Below are 26,611 nucleotides of genomic sequence, written 5' to 3' on the forward strand. Positions count from 1 at the left end.
TTCCAGCCTTTCAGAGCTATAGCTCCCTAAAGCACACAAATATGCATGCTTCCGTAATTGCCACACAGTCCTCTCTTACTCCAAAATGAGGTTTTTAGCTCTGAAACATGAAGATTACATGCAGCGAAATCCTAAAGGACTGCCAGTGGAAAATGCCCCATGCTGCCCAGACTCTGGCTTGCCCCGCGCCACAAAAAAACTTTTTAATTATAAGTCACAGTTCAATGTTCACATAGGGTAAGAGTCGTAACCCATCTAGTTTTCCCTCAGATCAAACACGACATGCTTATAAGTAAGGATTACTCCCATCTCAAGTGGGAATTTTCTCACCTTTGTCTCTCTCCTGCTTCAGAAGTCCCTGTGGTTTTAAATTTATAATCTAGATCCACAAAGCTTCCAATCTCATATCTTACCCTAAAATGGCCCAGTACAGCCTAGACTACAAATGAATTCAGGAGATAAATGGGGATGGAAGGAGAAGGAAAAGAAAACTCTTCCTTAGCTGAAAGCGTCTGCTCAGCCCCATCTTAAAATCAGCTCCGACAACCCTGCGCAGCCAAAAATAACTTTTTACAATGGAAATGTTTGTGCAACTTAACTGAAATAGTCACTTTCCTTGCTCATCCTGCAGTGTTCAACAGACACTTCAAGTCTCCAGACCTTAAAAAGCTCAAGGACTCTTAGAAAAGGTCACATCAAGATGCAGGAGAGCATATCACAAGCAGGAATTTTGACATGCAGAAAGTTAAATGGTAGCTGACAGGAGTCTCACTAATAACAGCAGGATCTAAACCTGTAATGATCCTTCACCTAAGGAAAATTGTTCAAGTTTTTTGAATACTTGTCCCCTCCACCCCCTTAACAGCATACCTGAAACAAAAGTATGTAGATTAACGCTCCCAGAAGACCTAAACACAAGAAGAGAAAGTCATACCAGACCAAAGTCCTCCAAAATCTCGCTTTCAGTCCATGCTCAAGTAGAGTTAACTTACAAAGCATGTGGCACACAGAAAAACTGCACCCAAAACACTTGCAATCCACGTCTACAGGTTGGCGTTTAATTTCAAAAAGGTGCTTTTTTGTTTGTTTGTTTTTTGCTTGAAAGATGATATTCTTTCAAGGATTTCACTTTTCCTAAAAAAACACAGTGCAAGAGACAAGAGTGCAATCTTCATACCAAGTCTCAGACACCGAGCTACTTCTAAATTGAGGTTTAAATGAGCTTTCTGTGTAATTGAAAAGCGTCCATATTCAGCACCAGAGAGCTCACACCGGGGCCATTCTTCAAACAACAACAATTGCATAAAACTCTTCATTCAGCTTTAATCCTCAAGTTTCACAGGCTCCTGAACAAACCAAAAATGAAAGCAGCGTGAGGGCTTGCATGAAAATAGGACAGCAGGACTGATGAGAGGTAAACCAGAGGAGGAAACCTTAAAATATATAAAAACTCAAAAGCCAAGTGGCCCTGCAACACTACAGGTGATGCTCAGATCTTCTTTCAGGAAGAAAAAAAATACAAGAAAAATATAGGAATATGTCTTTCCCTGTTCTAGTTTTCAGATCATCTTTCTTTCCAGCAAAGACTTTTAGGTGTGATGATGAATTCTCAATACCCCAAACCAGGCATGTTATTCGGTGCTCAGCTTCTTCTGTATTTCATTATTCTTCCCCCATTCACTGGAGGTGCTTTATTTATTTTCCCCTGTGTTTATTGTATTGTTTATCACAGCTGAATAGCAGCAGCACTGGAAAAGCATTTAAATCAAATAAATGGAGGGAGAGGGATAGGAACAGAACGTATAGTAAAACTGAACTCAGAAACAATACTTTTGGAAGCAGGCTCGCCGTTCCTGTTCTGTAATTAAAAAGGGATTTGAGCATGAAACAATGCACATGAATCCCCGACACTTCTACAGAGTGGTAGGGGAAAGTGATGGGCAATTGCTGGTAAGTAATCCCTCTTGGTAATTTACTGCTTAGAGGTATGATTTCAGTCCTGCAGGAAGAAGTATTACAGCTCAAGGTTAATAAATTCCTTAATCAAATCTCTGCATAGAACAGTGAGATCACAGAGATGTACTAGGAGAAGTATAACTACGGCGTCAGCCTTGAAATGGATCCTGTGCTTTGACAAGTCATGATGAATTTGACAATCGCCTATTTAGAGGAGAACAAGACAAGGGTATGCAGTCAGCAGGAAAAGCAATTTTTTGTTTAGAAAATCATACCTGCAGACTCCTTGGTTGCTTTTGGGTAGTTAATTCCGTTCATGATTTAGTGAGACTCTTAAGATTCCTCACTGGCATTACATTCCTAAACAGCAACGACCTCACACGCAGCTTCCCACCTTCTTCAGCTGGCAAGGAAAGCCCACGTTCCCCCTCAAAAACGACAAACCTCCCTCACTTCTACCTATTTGAACCACCTCTGGGTCTGTCTGCAGCAATGTCCCGAATCCAGCTGCAACCATCAGAAACCCCCCACAGCACAAACCTCTCCTCAGGGATTTATCTGCCGCAAGCAAATCTACCCCAGCCTCTGCCCTGCATTGTCTCCTGACCCCCGTGCTTACCTTCCAGGCACGGTGAAGTGTCTCAGGATAAGATTATCTGAGGCAATGACCACGGCGAACAGTCTGCTCTCCTGACGTGAAGCCCAAACGCCTGCCCGCACGGATTACCTCTCAAACAGTCTTCCCATGGAACGTGGGAGGATAAGCACGTCACACGTGCCCTTTTTGCTCACTGAGATGTCTCACCTTGCTCTACAAGTGAGATGGCCCAAACCCAAAACAAGCTGCCTGTCTGCTGCATCCTCCTCCGAATTCCTGCACGCCCTGGCCCTCTCAGCTGGCAGTATCTTTACTCTCTGATGAAAAGAAACGGAAGAAACAATGGTCCTGCTTTTAGATGACACCCGCCAAAATCTTCACACAGGAGTTGTGCAGCTGCCCTTGCCACTGACAGCAACAACAAAACCCATGAAATTATCCACTGCTTGCTGAATGATTGGCAAATGGAGGCTGAACGCAGCCCGAAGGTGCGGGGAGCGGCCTCCTACACAGCTCTCCAGCACTTGGTTTGTCAAAGAAACCCCCAGAAGGATTATTTACAAACACAACCCCGCTCTTCCAACAGCACTAATTCCGAAACCTTAAAAAGTTGCTTAACGTCGTTTCAATCAAGTGCTAAATTTCTAATGATTTATTGCCTTCAATTTTTTTTAATTTTTTTTTTTGCACCTAATGGGACCACATTCCTCCACAATTAAATCATTGCCTAATTCCTTCCAGGAGAGGTTGTCCTACACACCCAACAAGCACAAACCAACGTAACAGTTCTTTACCTCAGACAAGCCTTACAAAAGTGAAAACGTCAATGTTTTTAAGAACTGTACTTCAGTCTATGTACTTATGTAACGGAAGAAAAAACAGTAGGCTTACGGAAGTCTTCTAAAGTAAATATTTTAACTGTTTTAAGTTCATCACTCTAAACAAAACCAACACGAAGATGTGGAACACAATAAAAGAATGCTTGGCTGTCTATCAAAAACATTCATAATGTGCATTGTTGGTCGTTTTTTTATTTCTTTTTCCTTAAGAGTTTGGGTTTTTCAAAGATACCTGCATGGATTAGACGTTCCGCTCCCATTAACGCTCAGCCACCACTGGCCGACACAGCATATCTGGGATCGTGTACCTTCTGAAAGGTCATTCTTTACAAGTAATACAGTCTTGAGAATTTTTATTAAAAACAGTGTAGAGGCTGTCAGATGATCAGCATTTGATGGATATAAGCAGGGACTCTAAACACGCATCCAGAGAGGGAACAGACTCAAGGTCACGTTGCGGTACACCAGATGTGATTCAAGGTGAGACAGCGGCAGAGAAGATTCACACCCGACAGAGAAACCCATAGGTTTTTTTTTCCTTAACATTAATAAAGGCAATAATCAAAGTAGCTGTAACAGGAGAAAAAAAATCATAAATCATAAAAATAATAAAACATTCCTTGCATGTTTAGTTAGGTCCTAACTACTTTAGTTTCACGTAGCAGAAATATCGAACAGCAGCCCATTGCACACCAAACGCAGTACCTACATGCAATATGCTGGTTATTTTTATAACACATTTGTCTCCTGCTGCTGCACGCAGGATCCAAGGGGGCAGCCCACCGGCCTGTTCCCCACCAGCCCTAAAAAGCACCGGTATCAACGCCAGCAGGGGCTGGAAGGGCCCGATACACACAATTGAGAGTGGGTTTCATGGCCGCAGCCAAGCTGGAACACTCAATCCGTCTGGCTGCCTGACAAGAGCGGGATCAGTTGGTGCCTCACCAGTTCACATCACTCCCACCCGCCTTCTGCTCTGTGGCAGCATCGTGTGCCGAGTCGGTGCATGTCCCAGGGCGAGGAAAACAAGCTTCAGCCCTCTTCCCCACGCAGCAGGTTTGTGCCATGGTCAGGAACATCGGAGACTTCACTGTTAAAACACTACACACGTGTAGTTGTTTCGGTGCTGTGCTGAGGCCCTGCTTACAAACCAAAGTCAGAGCGAGGAAATCGAGCAGCCTACAGCAGTCGGCAGCCCAGCGAGCTGCGGTGTCATGGGACTGACAGAGCATCCCTCGCATCGCGGGGCTCTCAGCCCGTTTCGTTTCAAAGGCTTAACCCAGCTCCCAGTCACAAGGGCAACAGGAAAACCAGAAAACGCAAATGCAGAAGTCACAGCTAATCCTCTCCTAACCGCACAGAAGCGGCACACGAGCCATCAGCATCATCACACATAACACATGGCCCCATCCTGCACCAAAGCCCACCGTGCTGCACCCAAGGGGCCCGGGGCTGCATGGATGCCAAGTGGGGCTCAAAAGTAACAATGAGACCCCTCAACTTAATGGCAAGTAGCGAGCAATGACAGTTCTTGAAGGAGCAGCTATGTATTGTTTATTTGTGTCATTTCACCTAGAAAAATGGAGCACGACCACCCGGAGCACGACCGTTTCACCCCCAAAGAGCTCAGCACCGTCAGCCGGCAGCGCTGTCGGCCTGCCAGCTTCAGGCTGCTGAGCGAGGAGGTATCAGCAAACTGATCCGGCTGAGAGCTCTCTCCTTTTCCCTGCCACGATTATCTTCAGCCAGCTCAGATCCTCTTTGGGCAGGAGCCTACGGCTCCATCAGCTTAACAGCAACACAGAAACGCCGTGCAAGGTGGCAGCACGTCGTGCCAGCAGGCACTGAGCGAGGGACGCGCCCTGCAGAGCTCCATGAAGCAGGGATCAGGGATAACCCTGCTCTCCCCCGACACTTTTCATCCAGCATTTGGATGCCCGAACTTCTCCCTGCCCTTCTTTTATTGCAACCTGCAAGCCACAGGGCAAGGAGGACCAATGTTAGCCAGCTATAGCCATGGGCAGGATTTTGGACTAAGTGACCTGCTCGGGTTGCTTCTGATCCCGATGATCCCAATGTCCTGTGAAGGCAGGAATGCAAGGGGGTGTGGGGAAAGTGATGAGGCAGCTCATCGGCACCCCACTCGCTGCAAAGCAGCTTTTGTTCCATCGGAAGGAAAGCAGTTTCACTGTAAAGGAAAAAAAGCTACAAGCAACAATACACAATTGCGCAGCATTAAAGTTTGTGGTTTTAAAAAAAAACACAACAAAAAGCATTTGTGGCAAAGACGGACAGGTCTCACCTTGCCTACAAAACTTTTCCGTGGGTACCTGCTTGCTGCACAGTTCCTCCCCACAGAAAAAAATTGCTAGTCACAGAGCCCCAACTCTTGCTAATATTCTAGGACAGATACACGAATCACTTCAGTTCTAAAAATCACCCTGCAATATGCCTCCCTTTCTGAATTTTGACATTTTCTGAGGACGCATGGCTTGTGTTTGCTTAAGATACAGAGGTAAAGCATTTTGTGCAGTCACAGCAGCGAGAAGTGCATCACTGTGGTGCTCAACCTGCTGACCAGGACAGCAAAATAATACCAAGTCCTCCCCAGAAAACAAAGACAATTGCATTTCCTTTTTTTCCCCCTTCATCCTTGACGAGCATTTCACCTGTATAGCTTACTTAGGCTAAATCCCAGGCACCTGCGCATCCACACCTACCCGAAGCATACAGAAAAATTTGGCCTGTGTAAAAATAAACACAGAAAACTGACCATAAAATCGACCTCGATCAGGAGACAGTCGTGACGCTCTACGCACATCCCATCAGCAGCACTTGACTCTCAAGGCTCCCTGCAAGCGATAATCCCAGCCGCCCAACCTGAAAACACGGCGCAGCATTTTAACCACCACCACGTAGCAGGAAGTCCCAACAATTAACAAGCTGCGCCTCGGAGCAAGGAGCTCTCCAGACACAACCAAAAATCTCTTATTATCCTGCTCTTGTCTAAAGGAATGCTAGAGAAAGTCTTGAATTTGCAAACTTGAGCCGCCAGCCTTTAAATATTTATGCTCATGTTTACTTTTAGAAAAGAGAGAAATCCCATTCACTTAAGAGGAAGTTAAGCAAATGTAGGCACACAGTACCGAAGCCTGAGAAAATAAGGCACTCTTTTTAACCTCAGCAAAAAACAAAAACAAAAACCCAACAAAAACTCGTCTTCTGAAGCCGGAACTTGCACCCATCCCATCCTGGGGAGCCGGCCTGCAGAACGCAGCCAAACGTCTCATAAACGACCCGACGAGCGTGTTTTGAGCCTCACGGTCACACAGCAGCAAAACAATTCATCTAAGGAACGGTCAGGTTTCTTCCTGCAGACAGCAGCTCTTCTGAAGCACTTGGTTTGTGTTACTACTTCTCAAGTATTTCACATGCCAGCGGAACCGCGATTCCATTTTATTTAGGAAAGAACTGGAAGCGGGAATTTCTACAAATCAAATTAAACCAGCTAGGACGCTTCAGCAGAAATAGCTCAACAGCATCGTTCCCCCCGATAAATGTACTTTTAAAGGAATTATACTCAACAGCTCCACGGTTTGAACGAGAACCAGAATTTGGCAGAAAATGGCCTTCTAATCAGAGACACGCTGCTTGCTGTGCTCACTAAGAAAAAACAACTCCAAACCTGACAAACGCCTTGAGAAACACTCACATCGCTTCTGCTCGCGGTTTCACTAAACACTGGCAGCTCGAGACCACGAAAACTTCAGGATTATGGGGCAGACTTGGTCCCAGACCTCATTCTTCCTCGCTGGCTTTGCATGTGGAGCTGCGGAACCAGCGCGGGGAGCGGCACCGTCCCTGTGCTCCCAGTACTCCCCCTGTTGACTCGTGGCCGACGCGAAGGAGCGATGGATCCATCCCCACTTGGGAGTCCCGAGGTGCCAGAGCTGGAAACCATCCTTAGGGAAATCAAGTGGCGGACTGGCAATTAGGATTTCTGGTACAGCTCTGCCTCGAAATGGGCTAAATTACGGCCGTACAGGTAACCTCAGGTTTCGTGTTTCCCGGGCGCCTGACCTCGCATGCTTAACATTCTCAGAGGTTTTCTTGCAAACCTGATGAACGCTCACTAAGACGGACATGATAAGAAATAATTCAGGCACATGACATTTAGATGTTTGGCCCAATATTAAAAATGGAATCAAAGGTTCCCAAAGATTTGGGTAGAGTACTACTAGGTAGCACATGTAAGCACCAGTGTTTTTAAAAGATACTGCAACAGCAGACGTCACATCAGCCACTTGATACCTTTAAAGCTTACAATGCAGATCCCCACAAAAAGAAAAAAAAAAAAAAGGCAAAATTGAATTTTACAAATCATAACTGGAGCTGTGGATGCGTAGAAGAAATAAATTTGAGGCGCGCACACGCTGCAAAGCTGAATCTACATTTTCATACTCTTTAAGAAATAAGAAAATCAAGCGATCCAAATGAAGCAGCAGCTTGGTTCCCTTCAGATTCATCACAGTTGCCACCGACTGACCATGGGATTTTAATCTGTAACGTCATCCCCGATTGTACACTGCTAGTATCGAGTCGCACCATCGTTGATAGACCGGGAAACAAGAGCTTATCACTCGCCGGTCACGCTGCTCAATTATCTCCCCTGCTCCAAGCAGCCTGGACCGAGAGCTTTCAAAACAGCCTTGAGGATGGAAAAACGGGGCCAGGAGGGAGAAGCTGCCATGAGCAGAGCAAGGCGGTCAGCCTGCAGGTCTTCTAGGGCAGGACGCACAGGGAAACACCCCAGAGCCCGGCACGAGCATCCCAGTGCAGAACAGCCCTCGATAAGGGAGAACAGGGCAATTTCTCACTTAATTTAAATTTAAACAACTGGATAAGCCGCCACGATTGACATTTACTCAAAAACGTCAGGGCAAGCGTGATTATCACGCGGCCCCGGAGCAAGTGACCGAGGAGGAGATGCCGCCCGGCGATAACGCCCGTCTCTGTGACCCCGCAGGCAGCCCGGCACGGCGGTGCTCCGGCCTCGTCCCTCGCTCCCGTCATCCCCACTGCTGCCACGCACGGGAAGGCGACACTCACACCTCGCCTCCGAGTGCTCCTCGGGGAGGAGAAGCCACGAAGCCAGCCAGAAAGCCATGTCCCCAGCTGGGAACCTCTTCACGGTGACGGGACCATGGGTTAAGGCACGATGGGTTTAGCACAACGCCACGCTGGGGATCTCTCCCCGCAACGGAGCTCTCCTCGCCACCACGCCGAATTCTCCTGAAATCGCTCCCTTTTGGGTGCAGCGGGCGACGAGGGCTGCAGCAGGGGCTGGGCGAGCTCCGAGCAATGCCCAGCCCGGCTGCGGGGCACGGAGCGAGGCAAGAGGAGGCTGCGAGGCTCTCTGCGGGGCAAAGCCCGCAACAAAAGGCACCCCCGGCTCCCCGCCTCGTCGCGAGGGGGGTCATTCCTGCCGGGAGCGAAAAAGGGGACGATTCGCACGGATTTAGGAAAATTCCAGAAAGCAACAGTGCCCGCACCTCCCCGGGAAGGGGCTGGAAGGGGCTGGGGGGGGGTGCGGGGGCACCGGGATGGCGGGGGGGGGCCGGACATGGGGGGGACCGGAGGGTGCTGAGGGGACCGGAGGGTGCTGAGGGGACCGGGGGGATCCCGGGGGAAGCGGAGGGGACCCGGGGGGGGCACCGGGGAGATGCCGGGGGTGACAGGGGGGACCGGGGGATGCCGAGGGAGGACCGGGGGGTGACGAAGGGAGACCGGGGGATGACGAGAGGTGCCGGGGGGCTACCGGAGGACACCGGGGGGGGCAGCGAGGGACCTATTCTCCGCGGGGCGCTCCCCGGGACACGCCGCCCGGCCCCGCAGCCGCTCCCCCGGCGCTGTCAGCCCCCTCCCCGGCGCCCTCCCGCTCCCTCCCCGCCGGTACCTCCGCGGGCGGAACAAAGGCGCTGGGTGCAGCCCCCCCCCACCCCGGTTCTCCTCCCCACCCCACGGCCCCCGCCGCTCACCTGGGGGGTGCCGGGCGCGGCGCATCCCGGCCGCCGCCGCCGCCGCCGAGGGGCCTCGCGCCGCGGGCTGGGGGGGGGGGGGGCGGCGGGGAGGGAGGGACGGGGGGGGGCGGCTCGCGCGCTGCCCGCCCGCCTGCCCGCGCGCCGCCGGGTGGGGACGGGAGGGGAGGGGGGAGGTGCCGGGGGAGGGACACGCCCACTGTGTCTAAGCCACGCCCATTCTGTCTAAGCCACGCCCGTTGTGTCTAAGCCGCGCCCACACGGTGCGGTCCCGCCCCCCGGCCGCTTTGCGACGCGCCGCTCGCCTGCTTTACGGCAGCGCCTGGCAACCGGCCGGCGCCGAGGAGGCAGGTGAGGGAGCGGCCCCGCGGTTTTGGGGTGAAACGTGAGGAAAAAGGGGTTTTTGGGGGCAGGGCTGATAGGGAAGGGCAGAGGGGTGTCTGCGTTGTGCCGGGAGGGGGTTTGCTCGCTGGGGAGGCTGAGGGAGGAGCGGGGGGGGCGGCCCCGCAGCTCGCAGCCCACCCGGGCCCTCCTCGGCCCTCAGGAGCCGGCCGCGGGCAGCCTGAGGCGGTGCCCGGGGCGCCCCACAACAACAACAACAACAACAACAATAACACCGCTGCGCCTTCTTTTGCCAGCTGCTCCGAAACTCAGGCTCTGCCCCGCACCAGGAGCCCCAGCCGGGCACGGAGCAAGCTGGGGCCGGCAGCCACGGACCCCTCGTCCCGCCGCGGAGACCCGGAGATGCGAGGACGGCGGCTGCCTGCGGGACCCGTGTAAGAGCGCGGCCGTGTCAGGTCGGTAACCCTGAGGGGGTCCCGGAGCGGGTGGGCTTGCTCGTGGGGCTGGGTGGTGGTTGGAGCCATCCTTTATCCCTCTCCCTGCTGCTCTTGTCAAAATCAGGTAAGCCAACACTGCGCTGAGGAGCCAGGGATCATGGCTTTCACAAATCCCAGCTGCTGACACGCAAATAAAGTGAAGGAGCCAGACTCCTGCATGTAACCCAGAACAACCATTCCACGCCTGCATCAGTGTTTATTCCTATTTTCATGAAAACCTTTTGAACAGAGCATGCTGGAGCCTTCAAGGAGGTAAATCCTGGCTGGGTTCAAGCAGAGCCACTTAGAGCCCAAAGTCCCTTAACGCTGGATGCATTGGGATCTGTGTCCCAGCTCCTCTGTGGGTTTGCTTTTAGCATCAGTGGGAGCTCTCTGACAGCAGATGCCTTCCGTGACACGGTGCTTTCGGTCCTTGGTGCTGGCCTTGAGCAGCTCTGAAGGGTGTGTGGGGCTGTGGAGGGTTTTCCTGTGAGGCACCCAGCACAACTCACGAGCAGCTTCACAAATGCCAGATGGCGGTGAAATTACAAGTAGTAGCTTGTGGTGGTAAGGCACTTGCTATAACCATTCTCCCTTCCTGACTGTAGGAGGAGGCCACATGTCCCTCTTTTTTATCTTTGACAAAAAATAAATAAAGCTGTGTTGCTGCAGAGTGGAAAATTAACAGAACGCAGGATGCTCGCATCTGTCCATTGCCTGTAATCACATTTCGACTTGCCTGGAAAGCTACTGGGTGTATTTTGTACATCGCTGGGAGATGATGACGCAGAAAAAAAATGTGGTAAAGGAGAATTTGGGGCTCTGTATGGGTATGTGTAAAGTTATGTGAGTAGTGACCCTCTGACCCCCTTAAACTGGTCATTAAACATTGTGTGATGTATAGCGCAAGAAACATGGTTATAATTAGGCATGGTACTGTGTTCCTGGGACTTGGTTTGGATTTCTTGTGTTGTTTTTATACCACAGGCTGTTGCAAAGGATTTGCTCCATAAACTTGGAAATGGTTTGAGTTCGTTAACATAGGAAGCGCGTCCAAATACCATTGTGCTTGGCTCAGTGTAAATAACAATGACTGCTCCCCTTCCTTTTCAGTGACTCCTGCAGCTTGGCATGTGCCGGGTCTATCGGTGATGCACAAATAGTTATTAGCTCTTCAAGACATTCTACCTCGGCCCTTCCTTCCGCCGTATGACACATGCAGCGTGTTTCAGCCATTCTGGTACTCGTGAGTCACGTGCGCTGCAGCCCTGCCAAGACTTATTAGATCTAAATCTCTCTGAGATTATGCATACCTGGACAGGAAGGGTTTTTTCATGATTCATGTTGCAGTGAGAAGCACAAATCGTCTTCCTGAGGTGTAAACAGCAACACGTGATTTCTTTCCCCTATCATAACAGATAATTAGTGTCTTCTTCACAGTGAATCATACCGAAGCAATCTTATCGTTATTAGTTTGCACACAGCGCTTCGAGAAACCCCAAGATGTTTTCGTGCCGCATTTGGCACAGATGAGGAGAGGGTGAGGCAACAGCACTGCTGCTGCCCCAAGCCACTTTGCTCCCAGACAGACAAAGAGATGCCTCGGGGCTGATGCTGCATTGCAGCAGAGGAGCAGCCCAGGCAGAGGATGGGGAAGTAGAAGGAAAATAGGGCTGCTGCAGCAGGGTGAAAGCAGCCGTTTGTGTTTGGAAGATCCCATGGCTCAACCCCAGCCTGGTCACAGACCATTGCCTGCTGAGCAGCACCTCCTAGTGTGCTGCCCAACCTCCTTCTGGAAACGCTTTAATCCTCTCAGCCAGGAAAGCAGCAGCTTCTGAGAAGGAGCTGTATGTAAGCTAGAGGTGGCCCTGTCGCTGGGCTCAGCAGTAGGAAACAGGAAAGAACAGAATTAGGGGGTGCACAAATAAAGCAGAAAAGAGGCTGATGTCTTGCCTGGCAAACCCAGGCGAGTCCCCTGAAGATGTCCTCAAACGTGGGTGGGGACACCAAGGTGCTAGCATCTGCTTGCATTACCAGATGGCTCCTAAGGATAAGCAGCCACTACTTGTGGTAAGCAGGCACAGATTAAGAGGACACAGTGTAGTCTGGACAAACAAGGAGGAAAAGATGGGACAGAGCAGGTCAGGGCGAGGACCCACTTCTGTCTGGAAGGATGTGAGCGCTCGGTGTGCCCGGACTGATATAGGAGGGTCGTGAGCAGCCAGGTGGCCACATTCGCCTGCGATAGCCAACAGCAAAGACAAATCAAAAGGGCTTCAAAAACAAGATGAGTGACTCAGCCTGTGTCCGTGCTGAATTTCAAAACAGTTTGGAGCTGGGAGAGCTTGAGGCATCTGGTCTACGTGGCCGGTTGCAGTGCCGTTCACCAGGTTTCTCTGCTACCAGAGATGGGATGGTCTGACGCAGTACTGACACTCTTCCCTTCTCAAGATCACCTTCATAGCCGTGCTAATACACCTGCTGCAAGATAACTTCCTGAACCCAAATTCAGGAAGCTTAAAATAATCAGTATAACATCTTTTATGAGCAAAATGTTGGTGAGTTAAAACCCAAGCTGAAAGACAAAGATGCTTGGTGGATTTGACAGCTTCGCTAGTACAAGAATTACTGAAATCTTTAGCAGGTATCTAGAGAATTGTCCTAAAAATTCCCACGGCAGGGAGCTGGTTTGTTTGTGATCTTGTTGTGCTTGGCTTCTCCTTACCGCAGCCGTGCCTCTTGTGCTGGCGGACCAGCAGGTTTTCCTGGAACAGGTCACGCGTCTGGCACGGAGCTGCGGCACTGTCTGCTGGGCAAAGGGGGATGTATGCTATCAGGCAGGCTTGAAAAGACTTTTTCTAATGAATACCAGTGGTGCAAAGCGTTACAGTGGTTGTCACCATGCAGGTAAAACACTGCAATGCTGACTGATTTCTCCTAGGTGAAGATTTTTGTGTTTTTTCTATGCAAAGCACGGAGCTGAAGGAATGCTGGCAGTTTCTGAGCAGGAACTGCTTTGAAACCACTCACAGCATAAATGAAGATTGTAACCATGAGATTTTTATCTCATCAGAGACACAGACTGCTCCTAGAGCAGCAAGCTCAGCCTGTCGCATGCTGCAGACAAGGAGCCCGTCCTCAGCCTTGCCCTCTGGCAGGTGTTGCCAGTGCTGCTCCTTCAGCCTGGGAGACTTGGTTTTCTGCTAGCTGAGAAGGAACACAAGATAGCTGTGGCTCTGTGTCTTGTCAAAGGTGTGGTCTAATTGCCTAATTTCTCTCCTACCCTTTTTGTGTTGCAGCTTCTGAAGTTTCCTGGAGCGCAGCGGCCCCTACCTGCGCAGGATGGACCCTGTTGTTCTCAGCTACATGGACAGCTTGCTGCGGCAGTCAGACCTTGCCTTGCTGGAGCCCCCGAACTGGCTTAACGATCACATCATTGGCTTTGCCTTCGAGTACTTTGCCAGCGACCAGTTCCAAGAATTTAGCGATCAGGTTTGCTTTATCAGCCCCGAAGTGGCTCAGTTCATCAAATGTGCCCTTAGCCAGGAAGAAATAGCCATATTCCTTCAACCGCTAGACCTTCTCCACAAGAAGCTGGTGTTCTTGCCCATCAATGACAACTCCAACCAGGCTGCTGGGGGCACGCACTGGAGCCTACTGGTTTACTTCAGGGACAAAAAGTGCTTCGCCCACTATGATTCCCACAGTAAGTGCAACTCCGTCCACGCCAAGCAGGTGGCTGGGAAGCTGGAGGCCTTTTTGGGCAAAAAAGTGGGCAAAGTGACCTTCGTGGAGGAGAAGGCACCAGCCCAGCAGAACAGCTATGACTGTGGGATGTATGTGATCTGTAACGCCGAGGCTCTGTGCCAGGGATACTTCAGGGGCCACCAGGAGTCTTTGCTGCAGCTCCTCACCCCCTCCTACATCACGCAGAAAAGAGCAGACTGGAAAGCCCTCATCACCAAGCTCGCCCAGAAGTGATGCTCGTCCCCACCACCGCCTCTCCTGTCTGCCATCACCACCCCCAGTGCCTGAGGGAGGTGCCCAGGCGCAGGATTTTCCCCAAAGAAGAATGTAACCCCTCCAGCACTGCCACAACCTGCAGTGCCCTCCTCCCAAAGCCTTAGTCTCCTCTGGAAATTGCTGGCCTTTGAACTTCCCACCAGTAAAGCCCCTTTGCTTTCAAAGGAATCCTCCTATCAGTGCCGATTTATTTATTTATTTATTTTATTTATTTTACACTAATTGCTGTGGCAAAATGAGGTGCTAAAGATAGTTCTCCACCTCTGCCCAGCAGGCAACACGCCCTCGTTAGGTGGCTTTAATTAGCTGTGGGCATTGCTCTACTGGCCAGGTTTAGCAATCCCCTTTAAAACCAAGCCCCAAACACTTCATTATGGACTTTCCTAATTTGTGCCTACAGCTCAGTGTGTTTGAGAAGCCTGGATTTAGCAGCAAGGCTGCAGAATGCATGACGCTGAGATGACTGTGTCAAGTGATGAGACTCAAAAGAGAATGCTGTGATTATTGAAAGATTGGGGCAGGAAAAAAAAAAAAGCTGTCTTCTTCAGATAGGTGCTCCTAGGCTGTGTGAAGATTGCTTTTTTTTTTTTCCTTCCCCTTTTTTCCCCCCCCTTCCCCACCTCTGTCTGCTCTGATTACAAATTAAAGCCTGACTCTGAGCTGCTGGAAGATTAATAGGAAGCTGAGAAAACAAATACTAGAAAAGGAAACTTAATTGAGATGGAAAGTGACACTCAGGCTTTGAAGTTTCTTTTCTTATTACAATTTTAGGTCATCTCTGTTTGGTGGGGAGGGCTCTGCAGTGCTCCCCAACTCTTGTTATCATTTGCTGTGCTTTCTCTAGCACAAAACCAGTTCTTGCATTACTCCAGATAAAAAAAAAAAAAAAAGAAAAAAAAAAAACATACCAGGGAGAACAAAGGGGCAGAATTTGAGGTATAAAAGCCAAAGATAAGCGCGGTCTCCTTGAAGCTCGAGATTCGGTCCTTAATATACTTCTCTCACGATCGGCCTACATGAAACACACTTTTCCTCCAGTGCTGGACTCCAAATGGGATCTAAGAGCAGATCCTATTATTAAGAGACAGGACTGGCAGTGGGAAAGCAAACAAGATGGCGTTGCAGGATAAGGAATAATCTATGACCTCCTAAGAAACGAGGAGCCAGTTGTTCGGGTGGTGTCTGGCAGAGCAACCACACCCCTGGTGCCAACTGGACCAGGGAAATCCAGGACAAAAATAACCCGCGGAAGAGGCGAGGGATTGTTTTTGACCTGCAACTCCTCACCTGGCTCATTTGCAGCCCAGTCCCACAAGTGCTGGTACCAGCACAGAGTAGGATGGGGCAGAAACATCAATTTCCCTTGTTTTGAAGAAAAAGGTAAGTAGATACAGCCCCACAGGCTCCTCCAGAACCCAAACAAACCGTCACAGACAGCAGTGGGGCGAAACAAGGCTCCGAGCCACTACTGCCAGCAAGCAGCCAGCAGCACAGGGCTCTCCTCCCAGCACCAGCCCTCCCTGGAAGAGCACCTCCACCACTCAGACAGATCCAAAACCACAGAAGTTGCCCCAAAGGGCATCGAGTTGCTTGCCAAGGGGATTTCTTTTTGAGCGTGGGGCCCGTGTTGCTGAGACGGAGCTATACCACTGCCGCCAAGGCTGAGCCTGCCATTACCCAGGTGTAACACCTCCACGCCCCACCGCCTGCCCCGCAGCACCGAGTACAATCACCGCTCAGAGACTGCAGGGGAGCTGCTCATCGAACGCAAATGAACACTTCTGTCTGTGCTGTGACAACATCACCTCCCTCATCTTCCTCCCTGCCCAACCAAGAGGAGGGAGTGAAGGAAGAAAACGCCTCCAGGGTCCCACTTCTTCCTGGGGGAACCACAAATAAAATTTAATTGAAGCCCTACGCTTGTTGTCCCTTCTTTTGAGAGTACTTACAGCCAGCACCCAGCAGAGCGGTGGCTCCGGCTGTCCCGCAGCACCATGGCATCGCGTCTGCGGTGGCTGTGACTTGGTGGCAGAGTCCTCCTCTGTGCAGGCACTGCTCCTGGGGCTGGTAAAATGGGGGCGATCTGTGGAGCTGGTGAGTGCAGGAACTCCACCAGCGCCTGTGTGGGCTGATTCAATCGCTCACGATGGACATCCACCCGCCCGAGCCTCTGTCCCACGCCAGGAGGCTGCTGGAGACGGTTGGTGCACCCTGAGCTTCTACGTGGTGTTTCTTTACACAAAGAAAAGTAAATACACTCAACCAGGCGTCACCGAGCTCGGGAGAACAAACAGCAGACAAACACCCTCCAGAAAAGAAATCAACCAGCTTTCAGCAGAAAGGAGCTCCCAAATCACACCAGGGTCCCCAAAAAAATCAGAAAAACTCCAAACCTTCTCCGCAAGCATATACGGGAGAGCAGGGGAAACCAGGAGGGGCAAATTCCCAGTGCTGGGACAGAGAAAATTCCTACACAGCCTCCGGAGAGATGTGCGTGCAGTGCTCACACAGCCTTACCTCATCACCCCGTGAGCACTTGCGTACGCCCATGGGGCGGGCGTGGGGTGGTGGCAGCGCCCCATGGCTCCAGCCGGGCACCTCGCCGCTGTGCTCACCTTCATGGCTGGGAAACAAAACCCAAAAAGGTGGTTTTTGAGGGAGAAGCAGGGGGAGATGGTTCAGTATCTCCTGCTTTGCGTTCGCTGCGGGGTGCCCTTCCCGGAATACAAGCAGGTCAGCATGGAAACCTGCTCCAGAAGCCTCCTTTCCCACGTGAGGTTTCATCCAGTCCCTGCGGTGCCAGCCCAAATAAGCCAGGTCCTGCATTCACCCAAACCGCCCTTCGCTTCTGCCTGCCCACTGCCATGACCGAGCCAAAACGTTTTTGCAGCATCCCTGCCTTCGGTTCAGCCACCAAACACACTCCCTGCTGGGCTAAAACCACCCAGAACTGTGCAAATACAAGAAAATAACAACAAAAAGAGCTTGGCACTGCGCAAACAGCCATTCAGGGACCTGTGCCAGCCAAACGAGCAGAACAAACCCCTGAAGAAAGCATCGCAGCACCTTTCCTGTGCCAGTGAAGGATGAGGAGCACCCCAGGGTGCTGAAATCTCCCAAAAACCGAGGTGATGAGGCGCCACCCGGCCTTGTCCCATTCTCGCTGTGCCCCCAAAATACACTCTGAGGGCCAAGAGCAGCACTGGGTACTGCAGGGCCAGGCTGGGAGGGGGATTTCGGCTGTGGGTGCTCAATGAGGAGGAAGAGGAAGAGGAGGAGGAGGAGGAGGCAGCTCGAGCCTGTCCCCCCCGAGCCCCAGCAGCTCAGCACCCCACCAGCGGGCTGACACCGTCCCCAAGGCGCCCCTGCCACCCCCTGTAGCAGCAGTCCCGTAGTCTTTGCTGCCACCTAGTGAAAAATCCCTCCCTAGCACCTCACCCCCTGCTCCCCAAGCTCTGGGTTTCCCAAAAGCTGTCCCTGGCCCTGTAATTTAGAGACAAACCCCGGGGAACCTGTCTGGAGATCCCTGGGGACCCTTCGTGGCACTTACCTGGTGCTGGAGAAGCGACACCGAGTGCCCCACGCACACCCCAGCGTCCCCCAAACGGTGCCAAACCACTCCGTGTACCTCCTGGCCTCTCCTACGTGGTGATGTTTGGGGTTCAAGAGGTCTGCCAGGGCTGCCCCAAAGGGATGCCACCGGTCCCGAGCCGTGGCATGAGGACAATACCCAGGACCTTCTCCCAACACCAAAATGTAAGCCGTGTCCTCGCCTTCCTTGCACAGAGGGGACACGGTCAGCAATGAGCCAAAGCTCCTGGGACAGCCCAAACATGTGGGAGCACCGAGCACCCCGCTCTGGGGCTCACAGCCCCTCCCCAACCCCAGCATCGACACAAGGATGCTCACGGCACTGCTAGAAAATCGTGGTTTTATTTTCATTTAAAATACTTTCACAGCCTTGAGCCAGGCAGCGAGCTCTTTCCCCAGGGCTCAGGGATTTGGCCCCATCAGCACTTTTAGTTCCCAAAAAACAGGAAAAAAACAAAACAAAAAAAAACAAAATAACACAATGAAATCACACAGGTATCCCCTGCCTTCCCGACGCACCGCACAAGGGAAGGGTTCAGACAAATCCTGCTCGCTCCGCGCAGTGACGAGGGCTGACACACGGAGGGGGCACGTCGCCATCCCGGCTGCTCGCCCGTGACAGCTAGGCCTTTTGGGACATCTTAACGAGGCGAGCGGGGCTAACGAGCCCTTGGTCCAGCACCATTCCCAGGCACGGTCCCTGCAGAGGACGCCTGTTGTGGAGGACCCTAAAGTGCTTTGCGCAGGGCCGCGCGCCCCGAGGCCCCTTTGCTCCAGGACAGAAGGGGCAGGGGGAGCCCAGGTTGCACCCCCATCCCCACGGTGTCTGGGCTGCAGGAGGGGCTCACGGAGAGGGACAAACAGGCCGGCGCAGCTGCACCTGCCCCAGAGCTTCACCCAGGGCAGACACAGCTCATCCACATGCTTATAGGGCTCCCGGTGAGCCTCAGGTCATCTTTCAACAAGAAAACCCACGTCTGGAGTAAAAAACAGTGACCGTTTTAGCAGCAAGTCTTAAGGGGGGGCTTGCTTCCCTCCCCGAGCCATCATCCGGTGCTAGGGCACGTCGGCGTCCCGGGGAGAAAAGGGGTTCGTAGTGGTAGGGGGAGTTGGCACCCGCGGCCGCGAGCCGGCCGGGCAGTCCTGCGGGGAGCAGGAGGCAGGAGGAGAGGTGTTTGGTCCCGTGTTACCGGCTGAGGGGAAGCCGGGTCGCGTGCGAGGCGCGGGGTTCGGCAGGAAGACGGCACCGGTGCCCTCTGGAGGGATGCCACAGCCATGCTGGCCCTGTACACAAAGTGCTACCGTCTGGTCCTCGTCCTGTGCTGGGGGTGACGGTCACCTGCAGGCAGAGAGCGGAGTGAGACGGGGTGAAAAATATCCCCGTCTGCGGCGCTCGCGCTGCCCCGAGGGTGCTCACCTCCTGTGCCCGCGGGAGAGGTAGTCCCGGTTCAGGGAGCAGAGCTGCTGCTCCAGGCGGAAGATGCGGAACGCCAGGTAGGAGGAGGACACGACCAGGAGGCAGATCCTGGGAAAAGAGGAACAAGCATCAGTGCTCGAGCACACCCCACGTGCCCCATCCTCCCCAGAGCACAGCCGCCCGCGGCGCACTTACAGCACGATGAATATCTTCAGGAGCTGGTAGTCGGAGGGTCTCAGCTCCGCCACGCAGCTCTGCTCCACCTCCAGCTCCTCCTCCGTGTTTATTGCACTTTCTGCAACGCAAACCGAGAGTCAGTTTCTGCGCCTCCTCCCACGCCGCGTCCCCGGCCGGGCGCAGCCCTCACCTGAGGCCAGGGGCTCCTCGGAGGTGAAGCTCTCCTTGGCGCTGAGGCTGCTGACGGAGGCCCGGTGGATGCACTGGTAGTCGGTGTCCGGCAGGGACAGGGAGAGCGAGGCAGGCGACACCTTCCTCCACTTGCCCTCGGGGACGATCACCTCCTGCGGGGAGGAACCGGTCGTGCCGAGGGGGCCGGATCCACACCCGAACCCTCACACAGCTCCACGGAGCACAGCCACGTCCAATGTGCCATCATGATGGCCTCCATGGGGACAAAGGTCCCTTGGAAGCACCAGGAGATCGCTGCCAGCCCCAAGTCACGCCTGGAAAAACACCTTCAACCCCTGGGATGCCCCATGCAGCTCCCAGCTGCGTACCCGTGGCCTCACCACAGAGCAATGAACTCCCCAAGCTTTGGCTAGGGAAAGTTTTGGGACATCTCCACCACGTTTACTGCGGAGCTGCTGGCACCACAGCAGCCTCCTGAGCATGTCCAGCAGAGGACACGGCACTGCCCTCGTCTTTAGACCTGCACTTAGAACACCCGAGGGCTGTTCCCCCGTGCAGTCGAGGACCTTCGCGCTGCTCTCCGAGCTGCCAGCCGAGCTCTCGCCCACCACACACCTGCCAGACCTCACCGCGCGCCCACAGCTCCTCCCGAGCTGCGCGCCGCAGAAACGCGCTCGCTTTTCCAAATGTTTTGACAGAAAAATTACACAGACGCCGCACAGCTTATCGCAGGCTCGGCGGAAAACCCACTCCCAGCCAAAACTGCAGTCGGTGCCAAGAGACGCCGGGGAGGGCACCAAACAGTTCGTCCCCCTCGCCTACCGCCTGGCTCGGAGCTCGCGTTGTGCTTGTCACCAGCCTGCCTCCCACATCACAGCCCCTTTGCCTGCCTCCCGCTGGGCCAGGGACCAGCACAGCCCTTGCTTTTGGAAGCAGTGGGGCCACCAAGACACAGCAGACACCCCACTTGTCACCTCCTGGTCCAGCACATGTGGGTAAAACGCCGATGGTCCGGACCAGCAGCCCCAGCACAGCCCAGCACAGCAGTGTCACCGTGCTCCTGAAGCCATGTGGAACCAGCACAACGCTGCCACAGCTGCCGGGCACTTCCAGCCAGCAGCTCCCTGAGGACCAGCCAGAACAGAAAAAAAAAAAAAAACACTTTCTTTTTTCAGGGTAATCCAATCACATTCCCAAAGCGTTATCGGTGTTCGCAGCTGGGAGCTGCATCAGTTTCAGAGGTCACAGTGAGAGCTGAGAAGCGTTTTGCACTTCAGTCAGAATTTTATGGCTATAAACAACCCCCAGGGAGCGGCTGGCTGTGCCGGTGGCTGCCGTTCTGCTGCAGACTTCCCAAATCTGTCACTTGACTCTTTTTTTTTTAAAGCCATTTCTGCCCCATCACGACAGATTGCTCCTGCACTGCACTGGGCTCTGCCGGAGCCGTGGGTGAGCCCCAAGCCTTACCAGGGACACGGCATCAGGCTCCTCCGTGAACTCCTTCAAGCTCAAGCTCTTCTTACTCGAAACCTGGAGGGAGAACAAGACAGGCGTTACGACCCACCTTCCTCTCACAGCCTGCCACCCCTCTCCCTGCTCCAGCTGGGGTTACAAAATGAGATTTTGAGGTTTTCGACTGGTTCACCAGCGGGTCAATGAAGATGAGCTGCTTTAAAACTCACAAGCATCTGATGGGGTTGCTTCCCATTTCCAAAAAAAAAAAAAAAGAAAAACAAACCACCACACCCAAAACCCAAAAAACAAGGAATTGCAAAGGGTCCCAGCCAGGCAGAAGGGATGAACCAGAAGAGAAGGGGGAAAAACAGATCATTAGGGCAGAGCTGGGCACGTTTCAGCAACAGGTGTCCCACAACTTTTCATCCACCAGGTGAAAAGCTACCCTGAGAAATCTCGTATTTGGGAAATCACACAGGGCTGCTGGCAGCACACAACCTGTAAAACGTTTCTTAACAGCAAACCAGTATTTCCACTGGATAAATATCCACGGAGCAGTTTCGGGGGCAGAGCTGCTGTGTCCCACTGGGTCAGGGATGGGGCTGAGTCACCCAAATTGCTGTCCCAGGGGACACCCATCCGGGCAGGAATGGCTCCAGCACCACTTCCCACACACTTCAAAGGCAGGGAGAAGGAGATACGTGGTAATTCTCACCTCCAGCCCAAGGACTGATGGATTTCTTCCCCATCTCAGGCTTTTTAACTCAGATATTTTTTTTTATTTTATTTTATAGCATTTCCCACCCCCTAAAAACTTTAGAAGATCTGGGGAAAAGGCAGCGATGCGCATACTGGCAGAACGAGTACTGCTACCAGATTATAAATATTGCATCTACACACCCTGGGAAAGCGAGAGGAGAAACTGCGGGCTCTGCCCCACTCATCTGTGACCCAGAACAGGTCCCTGGTGGCTGACGGGGACAGGACACCTCCGTGACACCCATGTGACAGGGACAGGCTCTGTCCTGCTGGGATGCTGAGAGCGGGTCTGGCCCTGTGATGCTCAGCAGCACGTCCCAAAGCAGGACACAGCCAGCGTGACACCGAGACACAGGATGGGGAAAGGGGGACGTGGCAGGAGGTACCTGCAGGTGCGTGCAGACTCTCCGCAGGACATCGTACACGCTGTCGCGGGAGATCAGCGACACGAAGATGTACTGAAAAACAGAGAGAAGATGAGAGAGAAGAAGGTGGGAGAGGTCTCCCACCAGCCCGAGCCCGGATTAAATCCTCCTCCAAAAGCAGTCCGACGTGGCCAAACAATTTCTGCTGCCCGGGGTTTGCTGGAGCACCGGTTCTCCAAACACAGGGACAGGCAGAGACGTCCTGCCCTTGAATCTTCCCCCTCTGGGAGCTGCGTCCCCCTGCCCTCCCCCAGGTATTTATCTCCCTGAGTTTTTCCCCGCAGCTATTTTTGTTGCCTCCTAAAACACGGAGCAGATTTTTCAGGGCCAGTTTTGCTCGGCTGCTGTCCCCACGGGCTCTGAGCAGGACGTGGTGGAGGAGAACGGGGTCGGGAGCGACCGAGAGCATCCCCCAGACCGCACTCGGTCCAACACACAGAGCCCACGCGATGCGTGGCGCAGCCAGGACGGCTGCAAAGGGCAGATGGATCTAAACGCCCAAATCCTGCCTTGTGCTACCCCCTGCTAAAATGCCATCCGCGTAACGTTGCCACGAGCAGCAGCCTTGGCAGGCAAGGACTCGGAGCACTGAGCAGGACTACGTCAGCACATTTCAGCAGAAAACAAGCAGCGCATTTTAAAAGCTCAACCACAGCTCAGCCTCAGCCCATTAACCAAGTTCTCCGCCAGCTTAGGCTGTATTGTGGCCCAAACCCCATCCCCTCCTCGGGTTTAAGAAGTTTAAAGGTTTTACTCGAGCCTGGCAGGGATTTGCCAGGCTCGGCCGGGTTTTGCTTGGGGTTTGCTTCGGCCAGAAACAAAGTGAAATTCAGGAACAAAAGCCGAGCTGCAGTGTTTGCCCTGGCCGGCCGCCAGCACGAAGAGCTGTGCTCACTCCCCAAGCAGCCCACAGCTTCAGCCAGCGATGTGAGGCCTTCATCCCCCCCAAAAATACCGCAGGGACCCCGGGGAGGGCCCGTTACCTTCCTGCTGGCGGTGGTGGTGATGGCCAGGCCGTTGGGCAGCAGCCGCGCCGTCTTGTGCTTTTTGATGAGCTGGACGGAGACCACCGGGATGACGACCTGGAGGGGAAAACACAGGGCGAGGGGATTTAGCGTTGCCCCCAGATGGCTTTGTCTTCGTTAAAGGTCGTGGCAACCCCCCAGCGTTAAGCTCAGCTTGGAGCCGATTTCTGCTCGATGAAAACAGCGAGGATGCGGGGAAGGCATCGTCCAACACAAACACAGCAAGACCTTAAGGCTCGTTGCAAGAGGTCCTGCAAGCAAGGTTAAAAACGAGGCAGGCTGCAATCTGTGGCAGAATAACTCCATCGAAACGTGCTGAGCTTTGGAAGTGCAGCACCTCGCTTCCATCAGATACTTTTGTTTAAAGCTGCCAATATAAATAATTCAGCCCTTCAGCCCGGCTTTGAAGGAAGTCATTTCTCCCAAAGATCCCCGTCAGCCACAACGTTAACTGGGGAACGTCAGGCTGTAAATCAAGCAGAGAAGTGAAGAGAGATGCAAATCTCTTCCCGAATCCTCTGGAAACCTTTGATCTTCCTTCAGACACCATTGCGGCTTTTATGAGGTTTTGCATTGGGGAATTTTACACCCAACCAGTATTTGTTTTCCCAAGGCGGATCCTGCAGGTTATCGGAAGAGGCAGAGCTGGGCTCGATGCAGGCAGCTCTCCCCGCTGCATCGGAGGCTTCTGAAGGCAATTCTGGTGGCACTTGGGTGTGGGAAGGGATAAGCAGGCTGCTGGGAGAGCTGTTTGGGACGGGGCGAGGGACACGCGGGGCACCCTGCACCCAGGCACCACGTTACCTTGATGTCCTTCCCGAAAAGGTTCGCATAGAAGCAGAGCCAGTTGGGGGAGATGTAAAGCCGTCCCTGGATGAGGATGTCCCTCTGGAGTGCACAGGAGCAAACTGCAAGGCAGAGCAGGGTCAGGCTGGGTGCCAGAACCCCTCAGCCCCTCACCACCCTCCCTCACCACGCTGCCCACCTTTCAGCACGCTCTCCTCTGTCGGGATGTCCTTGAACAGCTTGTGGTACTGCGAGTTGTACTTGCTGGCGGCCTGCAAAGGGAGCAGAGCAAAATTACCCGATAAGGAGGAGACCCGAACCCACCCTGCTGGGTTTTTTGCAAATTTGCAAATTGCAGATGCATCGGGCTGGGGACATCGGGACCCAGCACCACAGGGGTAAGGGACTCAGGAGGGTCCGCAACAGCAAACACCGCCCTCCCAAAAACATTTCCACCAAGAGTTTATCTAAGGAGACGCCCAAGTTTCTCCTAGGACAGTTTTCCACTGAGCTCATCTGCAGCCCGTTTATTTTGCCCAGTGGATTCTCCCTCCGTGCCAGCTGCCCCCAATGCAGGGCACGATGACACTTGCTTTGCGCCCGTCGCGCCGCGCCATCCCGCTGCTTATAGTCCCGGTGCCTCCTCGATGTGCGGCTCGGCAGCAGTTTGCTCCTTGACACGGTGGTTAAATAATGCTAAACAGCAGGTAAACGCGCAGCAGGAGCTCAGCTCTTCACGTTACATCCGCTCAGTTGCTCCTCCGAGGCTGTGCGGGCAGATTTTTACCCCTGTCCCTCCGCCGGCACAGCTGAAATCCAGGGCAAACGCACGAGGGAGGAGATGCTTTCCCAGGACACGGAGAAATCCAGCACAGCCCTCCTGCGACAAGGTCACCCCCGCCCCGCGCACCTTGTCACTGGATGAGCTGGGGTTTAAGAGGATCAAGGCTCAGCATCACCTGGGGGCGGCTCAGGCACCCTCCAGAGAGCCACCAGGCTGGCAGTGGGCATCGGTGGGAGCATCTTGGGGCTTTTAGGGGTGAGGAAAAGGACCAAGCCACCCCTGGATGTCTCTTCAGCCCACGAAGCACCTCCAGTCCCAGCACAAACCCGTTGCCATCTCGGGAGAAGCACCCAGCTGCCTGGCGGCCTGCCCGGCGCTCAGAATCCTCCCAGATGCCTCTGAATAATCGGCAAAATATTTTGCTAAATATATCCGCTCCGGCGCAGCGGGATGGGGAACGTCCTCGCCGGGCGCGGGCAGCAACGCGCCTGCTCCCTGCCAAGCGCAGGAGGCGAGGCAGAAGTGGGACAGGCCGCCCGCTCTCCTGAGAAAGCCCCGAGCGAGGCAGCTCCCAGCAAGGCTGGGCTCATTTCCGAAGAAAACACACCCGGGCCCTCAAAAAAATTAAAAATAAAAGATGGGATTAGGAGCAAGCGGGGGCGGCTCGTTGTGTGGGGGAAGAGGAGTTTCTCCATGCCACCCCATCCCAACGCAGCGATACCCCGTGCCAGCCCCGGGCTCCTGCTGCATTGAGGAGCTTCTCCTTGCTCCTGGAGCCCGGGCACGGGGCTGCTGGTGCTCCAGATGTCCTCCCGCTCGCAGGGAGGCTTTGGATTACCCGGGATGATCTCCTGCGTCACGCCGCCAGCTGGAGCGGCTCCGGCTTCACCGCCACGGCCCCACGGCCGAGAGCTGCCCTGCTCCCAGCACCGGGAGCTGCTGAGCGGGGACAGGGCCCCGGCTGCTGCTCGTGTCCTGCCTGAGCTGCTTCTGGAGCCGTAAAGCCCAGCGGGGAGAGGGCTCCTCCGCTCCCTTCTCTTCCCGTGGGTGAAAAGTTCTACCTCTGATGAGATTTGAGCAACCAAACGGGCTCAATTCGAAGTGAATTAATTCTCTTACAGTCAAACTTTCAGCTTTCTGCTTGAATCTGCGTAAAACCCCCAAAATGTTTTCAGGGCAGCTCGTGGCTCCCCATGAGCCAGGCGCAGCCGCTGCTGCTTCGCTTTCAGCTCCCGCAGCCCAGGGCCGGAGCCCGAGGCCGTGGGGCAGGCACCGAGGGGCGGCTCCGGCCGCGACTCACCGCTTCCCGGGGGCATTTCTTGATGTCCTCGTCCTTCAGGGCCTCGAGGCTGCGCGACAAGGCGACACCGGCTGAGCGGAGGGGACAGGGACGGGGACGGGGGAAGGATCCCGGTGCCCGGTGCCCTCCCCCCCGGCCCTCACCTGCCGTCCAGGGACTCCAGGCTGCGGTGGCCGCGCGCTGCCTGCAGCTGGTGGCGGCCGGGCATGGGCTCGGGGCTCCGCGGGGGCGCCGCCTTCTCGTGCATGGGCGCGGCGCTGCGGGGGGGGGGGGGAGGCGCTGAGCGCTGCGGGGCCCCCGCCGCCCCCCGTCACCCCCCTCCCAGGGCGAGCGCGGCCCCGCCGGACCCCGAACCCCGGCCCCCGCCGCCGCCCCCCCCCGGTCCCGGTCCCGGTCCCAGCCCCGGCCCCCACCTGCGCGGCCGCCCC

The 26,611-nt window shown here is 53.9% G+C and overlaps 3 protein-coding genes across 19 annotated transcripts in view; 1 reads left to right on the forward strand and 2 right to left on the reverse strand.

The window, feature by feature from the left end:
• Positions 1-16,697, reverse strand: part of MYO9A (myosin IXA) — a 194,910-nt gene extending 178,213 nt beyond the window's left edge. For 14 of the 15 annotated variants that reach the window (XM_084532484.1, XM_084532487.1, XM_084532489.1 and 11 more), the window contains exon 1: positions 9,432-9,529. The gene's annotated coding sequence lies outside the window, so the exon portion shown is untranslated. Of the gene's footprint in view, positions 1-9,431; positions 9,530-16,221 lie in introns of those variants that run through there. The other variant, XM_084532490.1, reaches the window with a different exon arrangement.
• SENP8 (SUMO peptidase family member, NEDD8 specific) lies at positions 9,681-16,189 on the forward strand. The gene is made up of 3 exons (XM_084532498.1): positions 9,681-9,782; positions 10,070-10,228; positions 13,549-16,189. Exon 3 carries the CDS (start codon positions 13,592-13,594, stop codon positions 14,228-14,230), a length of 639 nt encoding a protein of 212 aa, XP_084388624.1. The 5' UTR covers positions 9,681-9,782; positions 10,070-10,228; positions 13,549-13,591; the 3' UTR covers positions 14,231-16,189.
• A 1,489-nt stretch (positions 16,698-18,186) lies between the features above and the next one.
• Positions 18,187-26,440, reverse strand: GRAMD2A (GRAM domain containing 2A; the record flags this gene model as incomplete). 3 transcript variants are annotated; one of them, XM_084532499.1, is made up of 11 exons in its annotated part: positions 26,327-26,440; positions 26,184-26,232; positions 24,299-24,371; positions 24,118-24,221; positions 23,272-23,370; positions 22,250-22,321; positions 21,117-21,179; positions 19,648-19,801; positions 19,476-19,575; positions 19,281-19,388; positions 18,187-19,202 (listed from the first exon to the last, which is right to left on the reverse strand). In XM_084532499.1, the coding sequence occupies exons 1-11, from the start codon at positions 26,428-26,430 to the stop codon at positions 19,199-19,201; spliced, it is 930 nt and encodes a 309-aa protein (XP_084388625.1). In that variant the 5' UTR covers positions 26,431-26,440. The 3 variants fall into 3 exon arrangements, with proteins under 3 accessions (XP_084388625.1, XP_084388626.1, XP_084388627.1); XM_084532500.1 differs by lacking the exons at positions 26,184-26,232; positions 26,327-26,440 and adding an exon at positions 24,693-25,283; XM_084532501.1 differs by lacking the exon at positions 18,187-19,202 and having other exon boundaries at positions 19,277-19,388.
• Positions 26,441-26,611: the final 171 nt, after the last annotated feature.

Source organism: Aythya ferina (assembly GCF_964211825.1).
Source record: "Aythya ferina genome assembly, chromosome: 11".
Taxonomy (NCBI): Eukaryota; Metazoa; Chordata; class Aves; order Anseriformes; family Anatidae; genus Aythya; species Aythya ferina.